The sequence below is a fragment of the Hyaena hyaena genome, unplaced genomic scaffold (assembly GCF_003009895.1).
Source record: "Hyaena hyaena isolate Hyena2069 unplaced genomic scaffold, ASM300989v1 scaffold_106, whole genome shotgun sequence".
Classification (NCBI taxonomy): Eukaryota; Metazoa; Chordata; class Mammalia; order Carnivora; family Hyaenidae; genus Hyaena; species Hyaena hyaena.
Genome location: NW_024080738.1, coordinates 437,014 through 456,783, shown reverse-complemented (window position 1 = coordinate 456,783; position 19,770 = coordinate 437,014). Strand labels below are relative to the sequence as shown.

At 39.4% G+C, this 19,770-nt stretch overlaps 1 protein-coding gene across 2 annotated transcripts in view; it reads right to left on the bottom strand.

Annotated features, from left to right (window-relative positions):
- RNASEH2B (ribonuclease H2 subunit B) overlaps positions 1-19,770 on the bottom strand; it is a 58,684-nt gene that overhangs the window by 7,558 nt on the left and 31,356 nt on the right. For both annotated transcript variants that reach the window (XM_039236108.1, XM_039236106.1), the window contains exons 5-8: positions 15,529-15,643; positions 6,157-6,221; positions 3,988-4,093; positions 879-960 (exon numbers count right to left, since the gene is read on the bottom strand). In XM_039236108.1, the coding sequence (XP_039092039.1) occupies positions 879-960; positions 3,988-4,093; positions 6,157-6,221; positions 15,529-15,643 (368 nt within the window). The remainder of the gene's footprint in view (positions 1-878; positions 961-3,987; positions 4,094-6,156; positions 6,222-15,528; positions 15,644-19,770) is intronic.

Genomic DNA, 19,770 nt, shown 5'->3' with positions numbered 1-19,770 from the left:
GAGAGAGAGAGAGAGAGAGAGAGAGAGAGAGAGAGAGAGAATGAATCCCAAGCAGGCTTCGTGCCCCCAGCAGAGAGCCGGATGCATGAGATCCTGACCAGAGCTGAAACCAAGAGTCAGGTGCCTAACCAACTGAGCCACCCAGGTGCCGCCACTAACTGTTTTTTAAAGTAGGACCTAAGCAATTTGCTAAAAATAGCAACTATGTATCTGTTAAGAAGTCATGTTATATTTATGTATCAGAGGAGAATGCTACTAGAAAATCCAGAAAAGCTATTATCACACCAATAGAATCTTAACAATAGTTGCTAAAATCTAGAAAATAAACATGTTCTTTTCTGCCTAAGGTATCCTTTATATTACACTAAATATCTTTATGAAGGACATAGCACAAATCAAGTCCTTCTTAAACTCATTTTCTGCCCTCTGACACAGACTATGTTTCATCCTTTGAACTTCAAGTGCTGGGAATAATGAAGGTATTTGGGGAGGATCTAATGACAGTGAATATGGTACAAAGCCTTTATTTAAATGTAATTTTCAAGAACATTCCGCATGCCTTCTCTTCTTTCCTTCTTTTATTTCTCTTAAAATAATAAGAACCAAATTAGTTAAGTGTAACTGGGGATCAATTTTAATACTGTTTACCCTCTAAAATCATACCAATCCAAATATCCAGTCCTAACACGAGTTTCTGCAATCAGTATCTACCAAATCAATTTGTTCCAATCCATCAGTGTCCACTAAAAATTACCTTCAAACCACAGTCTAGAACAGAACTTAAGGATACTCTCTTATCAAAAACAGTGATGTGATAAGCCATAAAGGAACCTATTGCAGGTACTTCCTAATTATGACTAAAGATGAATGATACTTACTTTAAATATTTAGACAAGTCATCACTTAGTTCTTTAGGGATGTAATCAGATATCAGACCATGGGCATAACAAATATAATCCTCTGAAAGAAACAGAATGGAGAGTGAAAGAAAAAAGAATTAGTAACAATTATGGTAGTTTTATAGTCAAACTGACCAGAGTTAAAATTCTGGCTCTATCTGGCCTTAGAGTCTCACTTAAGTTCATAGCCTCAGTTTCATCATTTGTAAAATGGGGATGCTAATGTCTAGTTGTTAGGGTGGTGAGTGATTTCATGGGTGAGATATGACAGGATGGTATCAAAGATATGAGGAGATGATATAACACAGCAGTTGCCCACTAAATGACAGTTGAAAAAAAATTCAGGGTTGTTTTCTTAGTTGGGGCCTTTGAATACAAATAAAGCTCAAAATCAGCTGTAATAAGATGACATATTCATGTCTTTTAAAGAGTAATCTTTTCTAGGTCTGTTTCAACATAGAATAAATCTAATTAATGAATAGTAACGAATATGTTCATCTGAGAGACATAATACGTGACATGTCTCTGTCAAGCACATGCTTTATAAGAGTTCTGAACATTATATATACTCTCAAACTAATAAAAATGCCTTTAAAAATGTAAAAAACTAACCTCGGTAGAACATGTAATCACTAATTCTAAAACACCTGGACACTTAGTACTAAAATGCAGCTGTGGTATCAATGAAATACAGTAACATAAAACAAAATCTGCTTTAAAACCCTGGTTTTTAATTCAGTATTTTATGCAGAATACTAGAGGCTAATAAAACATAATACACGGGATAAACATATGGGGATATAAATCACCAAAATCAGTATCTCAGGTTTGTTGCTGGAGTATTCATTTGCTTCTTCTTTTCTTTCTCTTCTGCCTTAAAACTGAGATAATAATTTGCCTAACTATTGAAGTGACTGCTGCCTGGACCACAGGATCTCAAAGAGTCTTCAGTGAGAGACCCTTACCACCAACATAGAACTGAAAGTTACCATGGGACACTTCTTTAAATGTGCTCTTGGTTCTAGGTTAGTAATTATCCAATAAGTTATATAGAGACAAAGGGAACTAAGAAAGCCAACACATGATTGGTTTGCCTCTTCTGGTAGCATACTGAACTAAAGATCTAAAAAAATGGAAATTATGTAAAATACTGTAAAGCTTACTTTATGGCTAGGACCCTAAATGGCAAGATAACCACCCCCAGACTCTTATATTTAGAGATTGGTTCAAACACTGGATTCAGAGACAGAAGCCTACTAGCTATGACGGGTGACCCTGGATAAGTCATCTCCTTCTCTGACACTATGATTCTTCACTTTTAAAATGAGATCTATTGGGGCGCCTGGGTGGCTCAGTCGGTTAAGCATCCGACTTTGGCTCCAGTCATGATCTCCCAGTGCGTGGGTTTAAGTCCCACATCAGGCTCTGTGCTGACAGCTCAGAGCCTGGAGCCTGCTTTGGATTCTGTGTCTCCCTCTCTCTCTGCCCATCCCCCCTCCCCCCTCCCCTGCTCTGTTTCTCTTTCTCAATAATAAAAAAAATCATAAAAATTTTTAAAAAATATAAAAAAATAAAATGAGATCTATCTAAAAAATGTCTAACATCCCTTCTCCTACTTAAAAAAAAATCTGTGGTCCATCCATCCATTTGACCCTTCTCTTTTGTTAAAGCCAATCAAAACCAGTGATGTTAGTAAACTCAGCAATCTCAGCTCAGCAGAGCTGTCCACCACTTCTGGGATGCCAAGGAGCCTGCTGCCATCTACATGTGTACGATGTTTTAAGGTAGTTTTCTGCAAATCAAACACGGCCTGAATTACCTTCAATCACAAACAGATCCCTGGTCCTAGGCTTAATTTTTTGAATGATGAAATTCTGATGCTTTGGAGTTGTATGCCTGTCCAGAACAGGAGAATGGTGAATTGGAGTTTAAAGTCCCAATCATTTCTTTTTTCTTTTTTAATATTTATTTATTTTGAGAGAATGAGAGTGAGCACAGCAGAGGGGCAGAGAGAGAGAATCCCAAGCAGGATTTGCACTGTCAGCATGGAGCTTGAGGTGGGGTTGGTCTCACGAATCATGAGATCATGATCTGAGCAGAAATCAAGAGTCGGACGTTTAACTGACTGACCCACGTGGGTACCCTCGGAATAATTTCTGTCCCACCATTTGAGAATGTTAATTGTATTATATAGCTGTTTTTCTCAAGTACACATACAAAAATGGGGGGATGCGACACTGGAAAAAGCAAAAAAATGTACCTTAATAACCTAAAAGAAAAAAATTGCCAAGGGAATCAATTGTCATCTAAAATCAAAATACTAAGATCAACAGTAGGACTTAACACTTCTGGAGAGTAAGAAGCAAACAGATGCAGCCCGCTGAAGCCCAGGGACAGACAGCAGTCCAACAGAAAGGGTAAGGGTGCGGGCCTAGAGCTAGGCTGGCTCCGTCAGCTCGGCTTCTCCACTACCAGTCATGTGACTTTGGGGGCAGCCTCCACACTCTTACTGTAAAGCGAGACTTACGGGAGTGTACACTGGCAAATCGGCAAACGGCTTGGCACACAACACACCCTCAATGAACGACAGCTAGAGTTGTTAGGGTGGTTTTTAGTGCAGAGTAAATAGTTGCTGAAGGAATGATTTAAGCACTGATTAGTGACAGAAGTGATCTACGGTAGAAATACTACTTGGTTCTGAAACAAAATGCACTATGAGATCTATGAGAACAAATGGACGAGAATGCGAAGCTTCTCAGACATTAACATTTTAAAATCGTAAGGCAGGCAATTTACTCCAGGCAAAATACATCAGCAAGTTACTCCAGGCAAAAAATACTTTCTGATAAAATGATTTACTGGGGTGCCTGGGTGGCTCCATTGATTAAGCATCAAACTCTTGATTTCGGCTCAGGTCATGATCTCATAGTTCTTGAGATCAAGCCCTGCTTCAGGCTCCACGCTACGGGTGAAGCCTGCTTAAGATTCTTTTGCTCTCTTCTTCTGCCCCTCCCCCACTCATGCTTATTCTTTCTCCCTCTCTAATTAAAAATAAATAATAAGTAATATTAAAAACTGATTTACTTACCTTCCTTGTCACTGGAAACCTGGTCACCAGAGAAAAATGCAGTTGCCTGTACTCGGGCACTGACATTTACGTTATTGGTTTTCAAGGCTGCCACAGTCTGATTAACCTATAAAGTAACCAAAAGGGAAACATCACGGTATTTCCAATGAACTTTAGAAATCCACAACCTTCCAGATGATCCTCAATCCATTTAAGATCCAGGAAGAAATATCTGAGGACCTAGCAATGTCTTTTTCTTTTTCTTTCTTTTTTTTTTTTTTACAAATAGTTTATTGTCAAGTTGGTTTCCATATAACACCCAGTGCTCATCCCCACCAGTGCCCTCCTCCATGCCCATCTTCCCCCTCCCCCGCAACACCCATCAGTCCTCAGTTTGTTCTCAGTATTCAAGAGTCTTTCATGGTTTGCCTCTCTCCCTCTCCCCCACTATTTCCCCCCTTCTTCTCCCCCTTGGTCCTCTGTTAAGTTCTTCCTAATCCTCCTATACGTGCAAACATATGGTAGCTGTCCTTCTCTCCCTGACTTATTTCGCTCAGCATAACCCCCTCAAGGTCCATCCAGGTTGCTACACATGCCCAGATTTCATTTTTCCTCATTGCCATGTAGTATTCCATCGTATAGATAAACCACATCTTCTTGATCCATTCGTCCGTTGATGGACACTTAGGCTCTTTCCATGTTTTGGCTATTGTTGAGAGTGCAATGTCTTGATCAAGTATCAGTAGATGAGAGACGGATGCACATTTGGACAGAAGCTGAACAACAGCAACAGCATTTGGGGATGATGTCAAAACATGGACTTCTAAATGCCTACACGATATGAGAGCACTTCCTCTGGAGTCAAGCTACTTGAGTGTGCTCTGTGACCATTGCCTACTTCCTTAACCTCTCTGTGTCTCTATCTAATGAGGACAAAAATAATACCTAATGAATAATACTGTTGTGAGGTTTAAATGAGTTCATATACATAAAGCCTTTAAGAAAGAGCTTGGCACAAAGTTTGTATACAATATTTTTTTTCTAAACAGAATAAATCATATACATTTCCCAACTTCCTAGGAATTTAAGAAACACAATCGATATATATGTCACTTTGCTATTCATGTCATTATCACTCGCTAAAGACAAAACCTAAATGACAAGACCCTGCTCAGCAGCCTTATTTTTCACCTACAACTAATGCAAATGAAAAGTGAACCATGGGGGCACTTGTAACATCTTTTCACTACTTTGTGTAGTAGGAGCCTGATTAATTCTGCAAGGTTCATTGCCATGTTTCCAGGTTCCCCATGTGCCCAGTAATATGGTGCGACCAGTGTGTTTTCCACATACAAGATAGAAGAAAATCTTCAGAATCAGTACTATACTGAACTTGAAAAACTGTCATCAATAGACCTGGTCTGGTGAGATTCTTAATTAGTATGAAAGTACACAACATTCTTTGACCAGTAGCTTTCAAAGTGGTTTATTTGTTTCTACTATTCCCACGGTAAGCATTACCCAGCAAACTGGTACTTAAATGCATATATACGTCTCATAGAACCATACTTAATACGTGCCCTTACTCTGTGCTATATTTTAATATATCCAATCCCATCCCATCCTGTCCCAATCCTATTCCATTCAAAAGAAACACTGGTTGTGACCCAAGGAATCAATTTGAAAAACACTGCCCCAGACCTTAGATTAGTTCTAGGATGTTAGGATCACTAAGATCCCTCCAGCATCCAGATGTCCAGGGTGAGACACACTTCCTCTAGGCCTGAATGCCATCTGCGTCTGCCCCCTGCCTCGCTGTGTGAGCAATAGCAACCTCTGAGACAACTGTAGGACTGAAAGCAGCAAATGGGCCTCACGCCTGGTATTATCTGGTTTGGAAGACTCAAATCCCTATCACTGAACAGTGAGAACCTCTTGCATTTAGCGGTGAGGGTCACGGGAAATGGGAATGCAAGGTCAAAGGAAAGCATGGAGCTAAAGCCAGAGAGACATGAGCTGGGGTGGATGAAAAGCAAAAGATTTCATGTTTGGATATCTTCATATAGTTTCTCTCTTTTAGCTGGAAAAACAAGATAGTCTTTGGATTCATACTTACCTCCTTCTGTAAATATTTTTTAAAAGAAGCATTAAACTTTTTCTTTGCCATAATGTACCGGTGGTGTACGCTACCTTTTTTTCCAGCCATTTTATCGTCTTCTCCTTGCTGTATTTGTAATACTTCTTTTTGTCTATTTCTGGATTAAAGAGAAAAAAAAACCAAAAACCACCCAGAAGAGTGGATTAAACAAAAAATAAACTCATGAGGTTATGTCATATACAAGATATATAGATAATAACAACAATAATTTAAAAAGGTTTTGTAACATTTTCTCAAAAAATGTTAATATTCTTTAAAAAGTCAATTTATAAGCCTGAGAGCATATTTGAGAGGTTAAAAAAAATCCCAAAACAGACCTTAGGTGGCCCAGGTTTCAGCCAACCATTAAATGAATGGGAATTTAAGAAAATCATCAAGTTATACTAACAGTTCTCATCCCAAGGAGAAATTTCTTTCTTGTCTTTTTATTACACCTATATGAAATGACAGACATTAACGAAACTTATCATGGGGATCATTTCATAATATATGCAAGTCAAACCATCACACTGTACATTTTAAGCTTACATGGTAATGTGTGTCAACTACTTCTTAATAAAAATGGAAAAAGGGTTACCAGCAAATCTGTAGAAAATCTGTAATTTTTAAAACTCAGCAAATTAACATGCCAAGCGACCTTCATTTGTCAACCTAAGTTTAAGCTTACCTCAGTGCTTTCAGTGAAAGGCTTCTTTTCTAAAATAAAAACGGAAATCCCAAGAAAGAAAACAAAAACTAAAAGGAGATGTGTATGGAGTGTGTTGCAGACATCCAGGAAAAAGCTTTTCATTAACTACTTTAGTAGTGGGATCCCAGTGGGATCAGCGAGAAGGAAGAAAAGATAGGCCCATCTTTGAACACATTACCAGTCTAACAATAGCTCTTTCAAGGGAACTTAGATTTATGATGGACTCGACTTGACTTTTAATGGGGGACAAAAGTTTCCCCTCTTGTAAGTTATACTGCCCTCCAACCCACAAGGAGTGTTAGCTTCTTGGTAACACTTCATTCGGAGTTTGCTTTCTGTGTAGTCAGCAGAGGCAGGGCTTGCACTCCTGGCCCCCTGCCCCATGCAGGAGTCATTCTGGGGACCCGTGGACATCCAAACTTGCCCCATGTGACTTTGCTAGCCATGTAGAAGGACATTTTCTCTTTCCTCCATAATCATTGTGGGAAGTGGAAATGCTTCTTGAGGGATCGTTTTCTGCGGTCTGTTAAATTGCTTGCATGCCATGGAATGCTTTACGTGAGACAGGGGCTGGCCTCAGTGCCTATCCTTTTCCTCCCTGTGGCAGCCTGCGGTTGTCAACATTGTGGGCCTGATGGAGCGTGGGCTGGGGCTTTGCGTCCACCCCCCCCACCCCCCCCCACCCCCGGCATGTGTCACTGGCAGAATGAAAAGGAGAGACAGCTGCAAATGGCACCATCAGGAGCTTGAGAATTCCAAGGCATAAGGTCGCCCATGCTGGAGACAGGACCACCATGGCCAAGAGTCTCCTGTGGAACCAAGACAGGTGAGGCTGCACTCAGCTCCCCTGGAGACACTGCCCTACCCATGTGCAAAACTAAGGGGAATTCTAAGAGCATACAGCAATCACTTAATAAATGTACACTGCTGCATGGGTTAAAACTTCTGAAGAAGCTCTGCTCATCACCTGAGACAAATCTCCCAAGAAGCTCAGTGTGTAGTGGCTGCTCACTTCTCTCTTGCCTCTACCTCTGAATTTCCTGAAAGAACATTCTACAGTCTGCCACAGTTTCCTTCCTCTGTCCCACTCCCTGAACCCCTTGTAGCCTCTTCCTTAACACACTTGCAGATGCTCTGTCAGAAGAAGCGGAGACCACAGGCTCTGAGTCACACTGGGGGCTCTGACCCCCCAGTACACTATTATATGACATGATCCACATGATCCACCCAAGGCCAACAGCACAGCACCAGGCATGTAACAAATACTTAATATTACTTTAAAAAATATTAAAAGACAGCTTGTTAATGATAACAGCATCAGAAACAAATACCTAGTTAGGCCGGTGTAAGTTCTTTATATACATTTCTCGCGGAATGTTCAGAATGGGTCTCAGGTGAAAACCACTGTTTGTCCCCACCTTCCTAGACGGTGTTAGAGTGCAGTTAACTAGACTGTCCAAAGTCACTGAGCTAGTAAGCAGGGGCACCAGATTCCTACTCCAGCTGACTTCAAAGCTGTGAATCTTATTGAGATCAATTAGGTCTTCACCCTTCTTGGTACTTCTGTCCTTGTTCTTTGTGGGAATAACTCCTCCATGATTCTACAAAATCTTTTCCTCTTGGTTCTTCTATGTCTTTGATGACTTTTTCTCGGATTCTTTCCTGGCTCTATTTCTGCCTGCTCCAAGGCCAACTATTCCTCTCTCTGGAGGGGAGTTCATTTTGTTTCAAGAAGACTAAACAAACCCAACCAGGAAGTCCAAAGGCCTGAGCTGAGGCTCTGTGTCTAAAGACAGACTGTTCATCTTCCTCTCAAACCATCCTCCTGGTCAACCAGGCTGGAATCTCAAAGTCATTACTCATACCTGCCTTGCTTTCCACATTCTATCACCGGATTCCAGCATTACCTTGTGTGGTACGAAAAACAAAACAAGACAAAACAAACACTGTGTCAGAAATGAGGAGGCTTAGCTTCTTGTGCTGATCAGTAACTACTTCATTTTTTAAAAAATCACCTTTACTGAAGAATAATGTGCATCACCCATCTTAAGTGTACAATTTGAGGAGTATGGACAAATGTATACATATGGTCATGCAACTGTCACCCCAAAATGTTCTCTTGAGCCCTTCTGTAGTCTATTCTTTCACACCTACGCAGACTTCAGGTAACTGCTGATCTGCTATCATTCTGGATTAGTTTTTGTTTTATTCTAGAACTTCACGGAAATAGAATCATATAGCAAGTACATTTTTGTGACCGTCTTCTTTTGCTCAACATAATTTCTGTAAGATTCATGCATTTTTTTGCCGCTAGTAATAGCTCCTTCCTTTATGTTATGGAGTAGTTTCCTGGGTATGGGTATCCTACGTTTTGTTTACGTACTCACCTACCAAAGGGCATTAGATTTTTTCCAGTTTTGGGCTATTTTTAAAAAGTTGCTATGAAAACTAAAAGGCTGCTCTGAATACTCATGCACAAGTCTTTACATGCAGATATGTTTTTGTAAGGCTTGGGTAAAACTCTAGGATTAGAATTACTGAGTCATAAGAAATTGATAAGTGGTTATACTATTTTATGCTTCCATCAACAAGGTAGATGAGATCCAGTTACTCCCCAACTTATTGTTTTTTTTATTTCACACCACTCTGTTGAATACTTATGATATTTCCTTGTGGTTTTAGTTTACATTTCTTTGGTGACTCATGATATTGAACATCTTTTCATGTGCCTATGGGCTATTTATAAATCTTCTTTTGCTAAGTGTTCAGACTTTTTTGCTGAATTTTTATTGGGCTGCATATGTATATCATCTTATTACTGTGTTAAGAGTATATTACTACGTTAAGAGCTTATATATTTGAGATACATATCTTTTATCAGATGTGCCATGTAAATATTTTCTTCCAACTATGACTTTCTTTTCTTTTTTCTTAATGGTATCTTTCAGAAAACAGGAGATATTAATTGTGATGAAATGTAATTTATGGTTACATTTATATATTTTTATGGTTAGTGGGTTTGTGTCCTAAGAAATCCTTGCCTATCCCCAAGATTACAAAAGTTTGCTCTTATGTTTTCTTTTAGAAGTTCAATAATTTTCATTTTTGCATTTAAGTTAGTGATCCATATTGAGTTAATTTTTCTGTATGACTGTGAGGTAGCTTCATTTGGGCTTCTTATATACTTGTCCATATTGTTTATGAATAAAGATGGTTTCACTATTTATTTTCCAATCTGTACACCATTTATCTTTTTCTTGTTTTATTGAAACTGTTAGGACTTCTACTACAATGGTGAATAGAAGTAGTCAAAGTAGACATACTTACCTTGTACCCAATCATAAGGTAAAACTGTGTTTAGTCTTTTACAGTGAAGTATGATATTAGCTTAGGTTTATAATAGATGCCCTTTACCCGACTGGGGAATCTCCCATCTATTCTAATTTGCTGAGAATTTATATTATGACTGATATTGTCAAATAATTTTTCTGTATCTGTTGAGATGGTTGTACAGTTTTTATTTTGTCATGTGTAAATATGGTGAATTATACGGATTGATTTTCTAATGTTCAACTAACTTTGCATTCCTGAGATAAAACCCACTTGATTATCATGTTATCCTTTTTATATATTTGATTTATTAATATTTCAATAAGAATTATTCAGCCTATGATCATAAGGGATATTGGCCTGATTAAAAAAAATAATTTGACTTTGGTATTGGGGTAATTCTGGCTTCATAAAATTAGTTTGGAAATACTCCTTCCTCATCAAATTTCTGAAAGCGTTTGATTAAGTGTCCTTAGTATGGCAGAATTCACCAGTGAAGCTAGTTGGGCCTGGAGGATTTTTTCTAGGAAGATTTTAATCATAAATTTGTTTCTATTTAACATTCCCTGGACAAGATGATCACTAAAAAACATCCAATTCAACTATCCCAGAATGCTATAAAAGGATCAAGTGCTAAAATACTGCTTAATTTTAAAATTTTGATAAGGGAGTTCAAAATATTCATGAAGGCTCACAATTATAAATTACCCACAATTATGAAAAATGCCATAACATGTTTTCGTGTCTTAAATTTAATATTTGCAAAGTTGGTGAGTTAGATAATATGTGTACATGCTGGAAAGGTTTCTCTCCCTAATGTGTCTGGTGCCTATAAAACTGGTCTCAAACATCTGGAAAGATTGGGTTTACAAAATAAAGATGGAATAAAAGTGAGTCCACAATGAAATAACATGTTCAGCAAATGGGTAATCGGTTCACAATCTTGAATTTCCCTGTTGTATTGTTGAACAAACTGCCTAGAGCACATTCTCACATCTACTTTCTCAATGTTTTCCATAATGGAGAAACTCATATGGTCTCTTTTTTTTTTTTTTCCTGCCTCCTGGGGATAGAAACTTGGCAACTGCACTTGGGGTATTTTAATCAGGTAAGTTTTCCTGGCTCTTCCTGTTAATCACATCGGACAGCCCAGTGCAGCTCTGGCTTGCAGTATGAAACAGTGCTACACTCAAGATGAAGTTCATAAGCCTTTATTAGGCCTTTCCCCTGTCATCTCTCCGCTGAATGTGAGCTTCTTTGGCAAGAAATATACTGGGCCCCAGAGCTAGCAAACAGAGACTCGTCATTTCCTTCACTAATAAAGCAGGCAGTGCTAACTAAGGTCACCACCGTCATCATTTGAGATGCAAACATCATTTGAGATGCAAACATCCATGGCTGGGTTTACTCGGTAGGGATGACAGAGACAGGCTAGTAGGGGACGGGTCTCATAAACCTAGCAGGCTTAACCAGGTCTTTAATGCCACAGACTTTTGAGACAGCATAAGGAATCTAATATCAAAACAGCTGGCTGGGGAATGTGAGTGTTTCAGGTTTTGCTCTGTCTGCACAGTGCCTGTGGAAAGAACGGACATTAAAGACAATCAGCTCTTTTCTTTATCTCTGCTCCTTCTCATGGAGATCACCTGACCACTCCCTAGCAGTCCTCTTTGTTTCTTATTTTGAAAATCCTAGCAGGAAAATACAGAACAGAACCAAACACTAACTTATAAATGGACAGTAAGACAAACTCAAATAAGCAACCAGTACCCAAAGCAATCACTAAAAAACAGGAGAATGGTGCCTGAGAACAGAAAGCTCATCGCTAGGATGAGAAACACCGTTTGCTTAAGTTATCGAGGTTCTCTGTCTTCTTTCCTGTCTCTTTCTTTTTGCTTCACAACAGGAAACTTTTAAGATGGGATATATAGGATTTTTTGGTAATAAGTTTCTATTTTTATAGGAGACACCATCTAACAATTCTAGTTCTGTGTTCTGGAAGTGTTTTACAGTTGCAAGAAGAAAAAGAAACAGTTGCTGTCAGACACAGGTTCAAATCTTGATTCTATCACTTCAGCTTCTGTGACTCTAGCCCAGTAACTTCGCCTCTTTGAATCTCTGTCTTCTCATTTTTAAACAAGCAGGTTGTGATAATAATGAAAGAGAATTACTGTAAGGACACAATAACATATGTAAAGCAATAGGCACAGAGATGATACATAATAATTTCTCATTATGGGGTAGATATTTTTATTATTATCTGATTATCCTCATTCTACTTAAACCACTTGAATATAATTTAGCAATGGACCTTCAAACACATGTGTATGGGTGTATACGGTACTTAAACATCAGCAAAGAATTAAAAATGTCTAATTCAGAAGCCTTGATAGTATTAACACTTATTGAGCGCTTACTACATATCTCTCTGGGCACTCAATGACTTGTAGGACATGCCTTAATTTCAGAAGCACCTCTTTAAGGTATATACCAGATACTATTAACATGCAATAAGTCATGTTCACATTCTGGTCATTCCTGGTCGTTCAGTAATCTCAATGCTACAAAGCTAAAAGAAAAAAGCTTTATTTTGTGACTTAGAACAGCTTTACAAAGTAGTAAATATAATGTATGAGGCGTACTCTCAACCCTTCAAACTCTTCATCTTACAGACCAAAAGGATGAAAAGTTTGAATGATTTCTTCAAAACTATATAGTAAATACACTTTTAAGTTTCCTTACAAGCCATCAGATACTTAGATCAGATTACCAGACTGTTCTTAAAAAAATTCCTTCCTCAAAAAGATCTGAAGCAAATATAACAAAATATTAACATTTGTTGATTATTGGAGTTGGGTAAAAATAATATTTGCAGTTTTGTTCTCGAGTTTTTCCTGTATCTTTAGTTTTTTAATTAAAATAATTGTTTTACCTGCCCATGTACTTTCATTTTCAAAGCAGATATATTATCAGCCTTTACATAGACGAAGTTTCTAAACGTTCTAGACCTCAAATTTTTCTTTCTTTTTTAGTGATACTAAGGCAAAACATAAAGTAATTCAAATTAAATTTCATATAGTAAAAGATGTATGAAATTCTCTAAAAGTCTTGACAGTTTCTTGATAATCAAATTCTTCCCCTAATGAACTGCATTCTGTAAATCTTAAAATAATGGAAGGCTTAAAAGCAATATCCAAATTTTAAAAACAAATACAAAAAAAGGAAATAGTAGGATCTCTTATTTTTCATCCTCAAAAAGACCTCTTCATCAAAGTACACATAAGCAATCTCACATTACTTGCTTCACCCCTTAATCCAGAGCACAAATATATGAAATATTTTCTGTATGTCAATTTGTATACAAGGACAGCACACTGAGTCAGACATCTTTTTCCAGGAAGATCCAAAGGGAAAGGCATAGTATTTTGAAGTTTATTTTGAGCTGGTCAAATAAGAAAGTGTAGGGTACGCACTTTTCTACTGGAGCAGAATTTATAATGACCAGGCAATGTTGAGGAGAGAAAGAGATTAGGAGAGGAGTTCAGATAATGACTCCTCAGGAGTAAATGGTCAGGAGTTCAGCATGCAAGAAGGAAGGAATGAGAGAAAGGGAAGATCTTGCTTTGAAATGCAGGCTGTATGCTAATAAATGCCAGTGTGGTAATGTTGTTTCTGAATTTGGGTTTAAGATAATTGTTCTTTATTCAACTAATGTAAGAATTTGGGATAATGAATTAATTGCATTTTCAATTTCTGTTACTTGGCAAAATTAAAATGGCTTGTAATTATTCCTCACTACTTAAGCTTTCAGAAATGGCTGTCATCCACAAAAAGATGGACATCTCCAAGCTCGGCATCAGGAATTGTCTTTAATGGGAGTGTTTTAATAAATAAAAGCTTGGTGCCACACACCGTATCCAAAGTGGAGCTCTGAGCCTGGCCAAATGTGAAGTCAGTAGAACCTAAAATGTGAAACGCACTCAATAAGGTTCTCCCATCACCCCCCCCCCCCCCCCCCGCCCTCTGTAAGTTTACACTTCTTGGAACCACCACTATTTTGGTCTCAGAACTGTTATAGTTGCCAAACCGACCATGACCCTGAACAACCACAGCTCATCAGCCTGCTTTTTTGGCTCCCACGCTGTATTTCCATGTTAACCCTGAAACTACCTGGTTGACTTTTTTGAGACACTGATGCTAAGTTTGTAGTGTTTCTAACTTAACAACTTACTAGCTCACTCCCCAGTCTCAGAATTGAAATGAATAGTATCTGCAACTCATCTCTTCATTACCCCCAGCCTGCTCCTCCCACCTGTGTCTCCGAGGATACCAACCTCACGGCGGGTTAGGGCACAAGTCAACGTCATCCTTGGCTCCTCCTTCTCCTTGACTACCGCCCAATACCACCCGAGGCTGGTTCTACCTTTCGGTAGGTGCTAAGCTCAGGCCATGACCATTCCTCCTGAGACTGTTATGGTCTCCACGGACCTGGACTTGGATTCTCCAATATATTTTCCACGTTATGGCCCTGCCCTGCTCAAACCCTGCTGACGCTCCACTACCATGAGGTAAAGCCAGACACAGAGAAGGCCCTTCACCATGTGAACCCTTGCCCTACATCCTACCGCCCATTCCTTCCTTACCACCCTAAATGCATCCCGGGCATCCTATATTCAGGCTACCCTGAACTCCTTGGAGCTTCCTAAACACAACACTTTCCCATATACCGATGCCCTTGTTATGCTGCTACTCTGACTTGTCCTTCAGGGCCCCACTTAGAGGTCATTTCCCTCAGGAGAGCAACACAAGACCCAACTTCCTGCACTCCCTACCTGCCAGGGTATGAACCTGTCCTGTGCATCCCTAGAAAACCAAGAGTTTACTTCTGTGACTCTCTGCTGTCATTGCCCTGCTTGCATTTGTCCCCAACAGACTCAAAACTTAGTGAGGGAAAGGATGATGTCTTATTCATAAGTAGCCTAGAATTTAACCCTAGGGTTCATCATATGCTTCCTAGTAAGCCCTCAATGAACACTTCTTGATTCAACGAAGGAATAGATTTGGTGTAATTTTACAAGTGAGAAATCTAAGGCAGGAAGCAGGTTAGGAACTTAACTAAAGTCACAGACTAGTTCAAAGAAGAACTAAGACCAAACCCCAAGCTTCATGGTTCCTGGCCCCGTAGGAGACAGGCCACTGTATTCCACCGGTTGGAATTCCACAGACTGAATAATCCAGTGCAACAGAGAAGTAGTATTGACAAGGGGAAGCAAGACTGAATGAGAGCCTCCCCTGTGACCAAACTAGAACAAACGTTACATTCAGTGGGACGGACTCCCAGCCTTTCCAGCAGCCAAAGCCTCATTTCAGAGGCCACATACTATACCTTTCTCCTCTGTCACATGTTGAAGTAACTTCTCAAGTTCAGGAAGTTTCAGCAACAAGATGCAATTTGGGAACATGTCATCCACCACGACTTGGTCTAGGGGCTGGAACTTTCCCTGAAAAAAGACTTTATTCAGTAAGAACATAAGCACCTCAGTCAGCAAACTCACACATTTAAAAGAGGAAAAGATATATCACCTCACAACTGAACCTTTAAACTAAGTTCAAAGCCACTTGTTCCACCTAAGGAATCCCTACACTGGGACTCACTCCAGAACTGACTCTTGGCTTCCTTTAGGGAGCTCTTGAAAGCACTGGGGTTCCACGCAGCATACCACCCACATCAGAGGTACAGCCACTGGATAAAACAGGGGAACAAAATTCTGAGAAGGCACGAGAAGCCATGGAAGCTCGCAAAGATGGTAGAATTGCCTGGGGCCGTTGTGACCCGTTCAACATGGAGTAGAACCAGCTGAGTGAACAGAGCAGGCATCCTGACCATCATTCAGGAAAAAGCCCAGATCATGCCCAGAGCAAACAGCTCGGCTCTCTATCCTTACTCCAGGTCGAAGAAAGAAATACCACAGCAGGAAGAAAATTACCAAAATGAATCTACTCCTGCCAGAGCTGTCTGAAGTACTTCCAAATGTAGACCATAAAAAAGGAAAGGATAGCCACCTGGATGAGCACAGTGAAGATGCACACACATTAAGTCAGGCTCATCCACATACGTGTGAAAGGCCTGGTAGCCAATGGGCCAGAATGTAGAACACAGGAATTCAGAGCATTCTTCTTCTCAATGAGGTTTATTTTTACTTAACTGTACAAGAGCACCGAGGGGTAAAGTCTATCTAAATGATTAGTCCCTGACCTGGGGACACCAGACTTTATAGAAAATGTAAGCTTTTGCCCAGGTCCCACTTCTAGCTCACTATGCTTTTCTGTTTTAGTGATGACTCCATTTGAAGACAGAAAAACTGATCATTTTTCTTTCTGCAAATGCAGCTTACTTTGGTTTTGAGGTGAAATCTCATTCATTCAGTAGCATGTGTGAAAGCTTGTCATACTTTCTGTTAGGTCAACAAGTGGCAAGAAGTGCCTCAATTTAAATGCTGTCTTTTTCCTTCGGATAGTAAGAACAGTCCAGGGATTTTCCAAGTCTTACTTTTACTTACTTACTTAATTTTACTTTCATTCTGTGCCATTCTGAACCAGCCATAGCACACACCACACTCCCACATGGCCAGGGTAAGGGTTAATTCACCCCAGTCATGGTCTTAGGGGACACAGAGAAACATCACTACAACATGGTGGGAGGCACTTCAAATGTGCATCATTTAGGTACTAAGACTGGTTTGAGGCTTTCTCTTAGATTTCTATCTTAATCTATATTGCTCCCCTGGTCAACCAATATTTTAAATATTTAGCAATTTAAAATAATATTCAAATTATATATAGTGGACTGCCACACAGTTTGATATAATAATGTCATAATTAACTAAAGTTTCATTATTATTGTCTTTACCACACATGCCCCAAAAGGAAATGCTTAATAAGCAACTTGCTTTGAATATAAAGTTAACAACAGTTGGGACAGCTATTCTAGAAGAATTTTCCTGATGTTAAGTCTTATGATTAAAAAAGACTAGGTCTAGGGTGTCTGGGTGGCTCAGTTGGACGCTTGATTTTGGCTCAAGTCTTGATCTCACAGTCCATGTGCTGACAGCACAGAGCCTGTTTGAAATTCTCTTTCTGCCTCCTTTTCCCCAAAATACATAAATAAACTTAAAAAACAAAAAAGACTAGGTCAACATTTTGTTTTATTACTTTTAAGTTTATTTAATTTTGAAAGACAGAGAGCGTGTGCAAGCAGGGAAGGGGCAGAGAGAGGGAGACAGAGAATGCCAAACAGGATCTGTACTGTCATCTGGGAGCCCCACACAGGGCTTGAAATCATGAACTGCAATATTATGACCTGAGCTGAAATCAAGAGTTGGATTCTTAACCAACTGAGCCATCCAGGCACTCCAGTCAACATTTTAAAAGTGTACACCAATATTTTTTAACTAAATAGGAAAAGATCATGTCTAAAATGCAGGGAAGGAAATATCTGAATGTCTCATGAGTTATTTTATAGGGCATTTCAAGGATTTGAGAAGAGAAAGTAAAATGGTTTACAATGAAAGACAACCACCAACAACCACTTTGAGCAGGATTTCTGCTTCATTCTGTGCCATTCTGAACCAGCCACAACACACTCAGGACTCCCAGATGGCCAGCGTGAGGGTAGATTCACCTCAGTCATGGTCTTAGGGGACACAGGGAAACATCACTACAACATGGTGGGGAGGCTCTTTAAATGTGCATCATTACAGGTGCTGGCTAGTGGCTTTCTCTCTGTTAATGCCTCCTAGAAAGCAAATGGGAGCCAACTGAAGTTTTCAGCTGCCTCCCAAATACTAGGGCCTCCGTGGTGGTGACCAGAACCATTTCTGTTTGTTAAAGATGCAAGACCTACTTGCCTCACTATCCATATGCCTTAACTATACTGGCTCCATGGTAGGTTCCAGATAAGAGCACCATCAATAAAGTAAGGAATAAAACTTCTCTAAAGGACAGAGGATGTAGGAAAGGAGGAGAATAAAAGAAGTTAAGCTGCATCAGGAGAAAGCAGGGCTTATAGTTGAAAGTCAGTTTTATTACTTTCAGTTTTTAAGGCAAATTAAATTGATACACCTACACTACAGACATTTTGGAAATTTGATCTAGGACTAAATAAGATGAGCCCATAAACATCTAAACTATATATAAACAAACATCAGGGTATGAAAATCCAGATTCTTCTAAGCAGGTTAAATAACACTTATTCTTTAAAATTGTTAACTCACAGATTTTCAAACTATGGTTGATAGATCCCCGGGAGTCTCCAACATCCTTTCAGGGGGTCCACAAACTCAACACAATTTCCACAATAATGCTAAGAGGCTATCTGCATTTTCACTGTATTGACACTTGCACTGAAGATGGGAAGGTGGGTAAAACTGCAGGCTCCTTAGCACCAGTCATGGCTATGGCAACAAACTGTCCCAGGAGCCACTGTACTCCTCATGGCCATGCAGGGCAGTTAAAAAAAAAAAAAAAAAAAAAAAAAANAAGAAAGAAAGAAAGAAAGAAAGAAAAAGAGCCAGTTTCACTTTAAGGATATCCTTGATCAAGGAGTAAAAGCAACTACTTTTAGTTAAACCTTGATCCTGAGTACAAATCTTTTATTTTTTAGGGTTTTTTTTTGATGTTTATTTATTTTTGAGAGACAGATAGAGACAGAGCGTGAGCAGGGGAAGGGCAAAGATAGAGGGAGACACAGAATCCGAAGCAGGCTCCAGGCTCCGAGCTGTCAGCACAGAGCCCGATGCGGGGCTCAAACTCACGAACTGTGAGATCATGACCTAAGCTGAAGTCGGATGTTTAATTGACTAAGCCATGCAGGCACCCCCTGAGTGCAAATCTTTTAAATACTCTGTGTATAAGGGGCACCTGGGTGGCTCAGTCGGTTGAGTGTCTGACTCTTGATTTGGGCTCAGGTCATGATCTCACAATTTGTGAGTTCAAGTCCCATATAGCACTTTGCACTGACAGTGCAGAGTCTGTTGGGGAATCTCTCTCAATCTCTCTCTCTCTCTCTCCCCCCCCACCCCCACCTCAAAATAAACAAATGAACTTAAATACTCTGTGGGTTAAGAGAGATGCTAAAGTTCTTCTGCCGCTACCCAGGCACAGTGATCACCTCAAGGAAAAATGCTTGTGTCACTGAGTCACGAGCAAATAACCACTTTTTTGTACAAAACAATTTTTAACTGGGAAAAACAAATCATTACAGACAATGGCTATTTAGACTTGGGTATTTGGCAGAACCTAAAAGAAGTGAACCTGTCATTTCAAGGAAAAGACTGACAGTGCTTATAATCAATGATACACCTTTAACTTCCAAGCAAAAATCAGAATTATAGAAAAGTCATATCTCTTCTATTTATTGGGAAGCCACTATGACAGCTTCCCAATAAATAGTAATACTTTTCTGATGAGATCCGTGGTGATAATAACAAAGGTGAGTGAGAGAGAGAGGATGTACGCCTGTGTAATGAGAAGAGCCAACATTTGTAAGATTTGCATAATTCAGTGAAACAGTATTTTCTAAATGACCAATGCATGATATTACAAAGTCACACATGGTAAAAAAATAAAA